Source organism: Sardina pilchardus, chromosome 6, assembly GCF_963854185.1.
Source record: "Sardina pilchardus chromosome 6, fSarPil1.1, whole genome shotgun sequence".
Taxonomy (NCBI): Eukaryota; Metazoa; Chordata; class Actinopteri; order Clupeiformes; family Clupeidae; genus Sardina; species Sardina pilchardus.
Window position 1 is genome coordinate 5,322,985 of NC_084999.1, and position 7,798 is coordinate 5,330,782.

The 7,798-nt window shown below is 47.4% G+C and overlaps 1 protein-coding gene across 1 annotated transcript; it reads left to right on the top strand.

The window, feature by feature from the left end:
• Positions 1–1,035: 1,035 nt before the first annotated feature.
• On the top strand, positions 1,036–5,376 carry LOC134082282 (doublecortin domain-containing protein 2-like). The gene is made up of 5 exons (XM_062537931.1): positions 1,036–1,359; positions 1,559–1,610; positions 4,112–4,188; positions 4,502–4,636; positions 5,223–5,376. The coding sequence occupies exons 1-5, from the start codon at positions 1,073–1,075 to the stop codon at positions 5,374–5,376; spliced, it is 705 nt and encodes a 234-aa protein (XP_062393915.1). The 5' UTR covers positions 1,036–1,072.
• Positions 5,377–7,798: the final 2,422 nt, after the last annotated feature.

Consider the following 7,798-nt stretch of genomic DNA (forward strand, 5'->3'; position numbering starts at 1 on the left):
CTTTCGCAAGAACTAGGCCTACTTTTCATTCTTTTTTAAAAAAAATATACAACATGTCCATAAAAGAGTCTCCATCAAAATATAAAGCAATTAGGCTGCACATTTCCCTTTTTTACATCTCACCTGCCGATTATCTGCCAACGTTTATTTATGTGTTGTTATGCAACACCCAAAACAAACACTTTTCCCCTAAGCCAGATCCACCACAGGGGCTGCATAAGTGTCCCCTGGCATCTCATTAAAACGGAACGAAGTTCTCAAGGTAAAATGCCCCTCGTTCTGTTTCACTGAGCGCATCAAAATACCTCTCCAAAACGCAACATTTCAGCGACTTGTTTTGCAAACCTTTAGTGTTATCTGAAGGTGTGGGGCCAGCGCGGGTCCAGTCTGGTTAATCAGAAACCCCTCGGTAGTAACCCACTAACCGCGATGCGACATGAGAATTGGTTCGTTACTATAGAAACTCTTCGACATAACAGACAGGTTCCCATGATACCCCACGCGCCCATAACAGGTGGCGTTGCAAAGGAGTGTGTGTGTGTGTGTGTGTGTGTGTGTGTGTGTGTGTGTGTGTGTGTGTGTGTGTGTGTGTGTGTGTGTGTGTGTATTGCGTTGCGTTGCGTTGCGTTGCATGCAGTGTGGGGACGTCTCTTGCATAGATATCTCTCTCTCTCTCACACACACACACACACACACACGAAGGTTGGGTCACCTGCTGTCACCTGTATCCCAGTCTACTTTACCTGACGACCACAGCGTACGTGGGCAGAACACGAGCAGAGTCGGCTAAAGAGCCATGCATGTCTAGCGCTGTTTTTCTAGCATTTTATCAGGTGTAACATGAGCGCAGAGAACCAATAACACCCCCTCCTCCTCCTCCATCTCTCTCTCTCTCTCTCTCTCTCTCTCTCTCTCTCTCTCTCTCTCTCTCTCTCTCTCTCAGCGAGGACGTTCCCTCGGACAGATAGTTATGTCTTACCTATGGAAAGTTCCCGTGCCAAGTGCACCTTTATGTGTCTGACTCTACTCATTTAAGTGAGCTCTCGTCGGTCTCTTATCTCTCTGCTTCACGATGAGCGCAGAGAGGCCAAATTTCTTGTCGCAGCCCGTTGTAAAGAACATTTTTGTCTATCGAAACGGAGATCCGTATTACGAAGCACGGCGTTTGGTGATAAACGAGAAGAGGGTGTCCAACTTTGAGACGTTTCTGCGAGAGGTGACAGGGGGGGTGAAACCTCCGTTCGGAGCGGTGAGGAACATTTATACTCCTAAAGACGGGCATCGGGTGGCTTCGCTGGAACACCTCCAGAGCGGTGAACAGTATGTGGCGGCTGGCAGAGAGAAGTTTAAGAGACTGGAGTAAGTGACAATCATGTTACGGTTCATGTTCATGATGAGAATTGTTAGTCTTATTGGACTGGCTGTCCAATTTATCTCATTCTTTTGTGATGATTCCTCTTTACAGAGAGCATCCATAAAATCCAAAAGTCGATCTGTTGTCCATGCCTCGTTACAAGTTGAGCACACATACTGAGTTTGACCTTTTCCTTGTTGACAGTTACTTGCAGATTGCAGCCAGGAAAAAACGAATGCAGCAAATCAATGGTCTGGTGAGTTACCCAGCCAGCCTGTGAAAGTGGTGCACACCATCACATCTCTATCCACACATGGTGTCATGCTTGCAGAGATGCAACACGAAGTAACATTGTTAAGCGTTTGTGATATCTTTCCACGTTGCTGTGTGTGTGTGTGCGTGTGTGTGTGTGTGTGTGTGTGTGTGTGTGTGTGTGTGTGTGTGTGAGAGAGAGAGAGAGAGAGAGAGAGAGAGAGAGAGAGAGAGAGAGAAGAGTGTGTGTGTGTGTGTGTATGTGTGTGTGTGTGTGTGCACGCGCGTGTGCCTGTGCATGTGTGTGTATGCATGTGCATGTGTGCACAGTACAGTACAGTATGTCATCATCACTAATGGAGTGATTGGTGCATTTCATATATCCTATAGACAAACAAACAAATAATTCAAATATATGCAAATAAAGATGTTAGTTACCACATACTGTATGTTTTTAGAAGTGATCTCAGAAGTATTAGAAGTATTATGATATACAGTAATCATATACATCTGTGTGGTTGGGATCAGTTACATTACTGAGGTCATACTGTACCATAGGGTCATCCAAGAGCTCTTGCAATACACTGCAATACTACACCAATATCAGTTTGTGGACTCTGATAAGTGGGCAGAAGACATGGACAGCTATAACCTGGTTATGCTATCTTTACACTGAACGTAGAGCAGTTAGCAGTGCACTTGTGTGTGATGAATAAATGAACGCTCAATAATTACACAGCCATACAGGGATCAGATGGCCGCACTTCAAGGGGAGGCATGCATGCGAGGCGTACCGCTTAATGACTCGTAGCATCGGCCGTCTAGTCTGGGGGGAACCACTTTGTCTGCGGCTCGCTGGTCATGCCTCCACACACACACACACACACACACACACACACACACACACACACACACACACACACACACACACACACACACACACACACACACACACACACACACACACACACACACACACACACACAACACACATGCCTCCATTACTCTTTCATGAGTTATTGTCTGATGTCTACAGTGTGTGCACTCATGGAGGAAGTGCTGTCAAGACCCAACCTTAGCCCCTGCCCTGTGATGCTCGCTGAGAGAGGGGGGGGGGGGTCCATACAGCTCATGCCTGACACATTTGGGCACACACACACACACACACACACACACACACACACACACACACACACACACACACTCACTTTCACACTCGAGCTCATGCTCACAACTCTAGTCCTATGACACAACGTGCACTACCGATCTGTGGTGAATGTTGGGCAGCTATGGCAGGAACAATATAAATATGTTATAAACTCACCACTCCGCATTCTCTCTTTTACACGTCTTAGAAAGACAGAGTGTGTGGTATGGTTGCCAGGGCATTTAGACAAATGACCACCATCATAATCAAGCAAACTGGAACTTACACACACACACACACACACACACACGCACACACGCACACACGCACACACGCACACACACACACACACACACACACACACACACACACACACACACACACACACACACACACACACACACTGACCTTGATTATTTTAATCAGATAGGCCCTTCAGGAGGTCATTAGGGCTCTTCTATGCTCCTCCTAAAGGCCAGTTAATTAGCCCGGGGCCCTCCACAGCCAACAGGCACAAGGACACTGCGCTGTCTCTAGGCAACACAAGTCACCTCGGCAGGACAGTGGAGATGAGGACAGAGCAATACACCTGAGGATGGTGTTGAGGACCAAAGCATTACACCTGAGGATGATGCTGAAGATAAAGCAATACACCTGAGGATGATGCTGAAGATAAAGCATTACACCTGAGGATGGTGCTGAGGATAAAACATTACACCTGAGGATGGAGCTGAGGACCAAAGCAGTGAACCTGAGGTCACTGCCAGAGAACTGAGTCAGACATGGACAGAACTGAGATTTGAGTAGTAGAACTAACTGTACGTTCACACCGCCGCCGATCTGAGCTTCCAAAGATTCCGGAAGTCATTCATTTTCAATGCCAGCAGCGTCCAATCCGTCGGCGTCACGTTTTGGGCGTCTTGAGAGACTTGAGCGACTAGAGAAAGTTGAAAGTGGCTCAACTTAATGGTAATGAGCTACGACGCGGTTCAGCGACCAAACGACCAGCAACGAACATAGAATGCTACTACGTCAGAGCGGCCAAAGCATCCAAGCTTCACACGGCGTCCTTGACAGGGCGTCCAGAGCGATATTGGAAGCTCAAGTTGCCGGCGGTGTGTTCGCACAGTAAGCAGTGGTTTGGCCAGTGGAACTAAGATAAGGGCAGTAGAACTGAAGGCCTACATCTATGCTTGTTTCTAATTGGCTGGATGTCCAGAAATGTAACACGATTGGCTGCAAAGGAGAGATGCAGAGTTTGCTGCAGATGTTCACAGCATGTAACAAGTGTGTGTGTGTGTGTGTTTGTGTGTGTGTATCTGCTGCCGATGATGTGTAATCTGCTCTTTGTTGTGTAGGTCAAGCCAGTGCCTCAGAGTCGCATCATTGTGTCTGCACGCTTTCTCAAGCCCATCAAAGAGCCATGCGCCATTTTGTAAGTCTGAGAAGATATCCTATGGATGTGACTTATTTGGTTATGGTGCCAGTGCATCCGGCATCTGTTGCATCTCTGTTTATACTGTTTATGACTCACTCCACAGTATACAGTAAATGACTGTGTGTTGTCGGCTCTCTGCATGTTAATGTGTGTGTGTGTGTGTGTGTGTGTGTGTGTGTGTGTGTGTGTGTGTGTGTGTGTGTGTGTGTGTGTGTGTGTGTGTGTGTGTGTTGTTCGAGAAAGTTTGTACACGTGCAGGCATTTCATTTGTATGCTCACCAACTGTTGCCATCTGTCTGTGCTGGTTTAGTGTGATAGCGAATGGAGACCTGCTGAACCCCGCTGTGAGGCTCCTGATCCCGCACAGGATTGTGGGACAGTATGAGCGAATCCTGGAGATGATCACTGAGAAGATAGGCCAGAGGATCCTGGGGGGGGTCCGCAGGTAAAACACAGACACCTGGGGGGGATCCGCAGGTAAAACACAGACACCTGGGGGGGGGGGGGGGGGGGGGGTCCGCAGGTAAAACACAGACACCTGGGGGCGCTGCAGGGCCTACAGGGAGACGTTGATGTTTGTGGGGATACGGTGGACACAAAAACACTAAAAATTAGGTGAGGGTGTCCACTAGTAAAACCTAGGACTTAAGATACCCAAGCCGAGGTGCAGTCGTGGTGGACCTCTTAGACCTCTAGGATGTTCACAGAGAAAAAAACAGAAAAACCTGTGTTTGCGAGTGTTCTCTAATGTTCACATTGAACTCAATGCTAAAACAGAGTTGTTTGCAAATGTTTGTGAAGGTTCTCCTGTTTGTGAATTTGAGCACGCATCAGGTCTGTTTTGGAGGCAAAGGGGTAATGGTGTGTCAATTACTGTCTGACTTTTTCCACTGAGTTTTTGGGACAGATTTCTCCTCCATAAACATGCATTTTTAGGGTTGACCATACGGCTTGGGGTTTATGTGTGAGGGCTTAGGTGCTTCTGCTTCTGGGCGTCTGAGATACAATTCTTCTCATTTGTTATTGCCTAGCATGTACACACTGAGTGGGACTCAGCTCACAGATGGAAAGGAGCTGGAGGCTGGGCAGCTGTACATTGCTGTCGGCCGCGAGAAGTTCAAGAAGCTTCCGTACGATGACCTCCTTTTCAGTAAACCCACGGGGATCAAGAGAGTCTTTGGGTAAGTGTGTTCCTCAAGCAAGGCATTTCATAGAAATATGTGGGAGACAACCACGTAAACCAACAAGAAACACGTGTACACACACACACAGTACACACACACACACTTGAAAGGGCACAGTGAAGTTTTCCTGGTAGAATGCCTCACCATATTACAGTATATAGAAATCCAACCAAGTTCAGAATTCATTTATTGTTGGTTTCAGGTCCAGGTCCCTGCCGCCCATATCCAGATCCAGGAAACAGAATGGGAGTGTGAGTACAGTGGCATTGTCACATGCACCGCTAATATCAAATAGTGTGTGTGCGTGTGTGTGTGTGTGTGTGTGTATAGAGATCGCTAAGACATGTGACCAACGTCATCAAAACACAAAGAATTATGGGTGCGTTTGGCTCGCCTGATGCCAGCCCATGTAAACTAGTGTTCTGGGTCTATGATCTGGCATGATAATAATGAAAACTAAGCGGGGAAAAATTGTGCAAAAAACAGAACATAATCTTGCGCTTCCTTACTGCTGCTATCCATGCCATTTCTCGCCTTTTTGTCACGTCTGAAACATGGCGTGTACTATTATTTGTCCACGCTGGAAAACGATAAAAGATAAGCTTCATGTTACTCTATTGAATTTTATAACACAGCAGGTAAACGGCATTTCGACAACTGCACTTCGTTGTTCCCGCACGTCAGTAAAAAACTTTTTGGGCCACCTATTCCCAAAATGCGTTGCGTTTTACGTCACGTTCTCAATCTCTATTTGCTGACCCATATCCCCCTGCTTCCGCCTCCCCCCCCCCCAGGTGAGCATGTCAGTGGTTGCCTGCAGTGAGCCATCTGAAGGCGAGCCGTCCGTAGCGCCTCAGAGCACTCGTGAGCACCTGTCGTCCATCGTCAAGCAGGTGTCCCAGAGCCGCCTCATCACCCTCCGCAACAAGAAGAGTGGACTCAGCATGAGCCTCAGCACCCAGGACAACGGTGAGACAGACACCCGCCTCAGCCAATCACAAGAAAGGGGAGGGGTGACACACTTCCTGTTGTCTTATTTTGCCATAGGCATCACCATGTCAGTAGAAGAGAACAGTCTCGAGTTCTCCATAAAGTATGCCAATCTGAAGATTCGCCAGTGATGCACATTGGAGTCAGATTATGAAGCTCACTTGAGATCCAGACAGGGTTAGAAGGGCGGAAAAAAGGTTCAGAACAGACTTGGAACAGAGTTAGAACTAGGCTCGACTCGAGAACATCCACACGGCCACACAGAATTTGGCCCGACTGTCCTGTGAGCTGTCCAGTAGTCCCATAGTTTGAGGAACAGAGAATGATATTGTTATCCATGGCAACGTAGGGAGAGAGAGGTAAAGCCACATGCTCTAGTACTGTACATGGTTTCTCATGCTCCACAAATCTCTGTATCTGTTGAAACGTACTGTTGAAACGAAACATACCACAGTTTCGGTGGTCCAATGTATATTTGTAATAAATTGCTGCAACTACAATTCCGAGGCTAATCTGGATGGGATATTGCCGTGCTCAGGACATCATTTATACAGTCTGTCGTCTGGGCTCAAATCTGGAGGTGATTTGGCTCTGATTGGACTCTGGTCTGGCATGGGTTCACCCCTGACCAGCTGCCGGGTGCGTTGGCTTCGCTTGACTGCCCTGCCAGTGGCGTCTCGCGCCATCTGTGCTGCGTATGGTGTCAGCCATATGAAACCATAATGATCTTTTGTAAGCGTTAATGGATGCCAGAGTCAGAGGTGGCAGGTATCAGGTGCAGGTGTGATATCTCTTAATCCTGTGTTTGAGGTCAGGCGAAGTGCACACCTGCGTGAAGGGCGCGTCAGTTTCGGGCTCACCTGTGAGAACCTCTCCGTTCTTGTCTGGTGCACATGGGTAACGTCTGTATAGGAGGGTATGACTCAATACCTGACCTCTCTCTATGAAACCGAGTACTCATTTTGCCCTCTCAAAGATGGAGGAGGAGGGGTGGAGTCATAAGATTGCCCTTGTGCAGGAGGAGGTTGTAGTCTTCAGTCATAGTCCATCGTGATCTTGTGTCAATAATATTGACAAGTATCAAAGTGATATTTAAAGTTGAAGTTGAAGTTCACTAATATATAGCAGACACTTTTATCCAAAGTGACACAGACTAGCAATGGCTGAAATCAAGCCTGGGTCAACCGATTGTCAGTTGGTAACGTTATTAGCTTGAAAACAGCTATGGAGTTCAAAGGCACACTTGTTGCATATTGAGAGTCCATGATGGAGATAGTGGAGAGTGACATGAGGTGAATAGGAGAGAGAGTTGGGGCGGGATCTGGAAAGGACCACGGGGCGGGAATCGAACCCAGGTCGCTGGTCCATGTAGATAGATCGATAGATGATAGATAGATAGATAGATAGATATGTAGATAGTCCATGTATTCTGT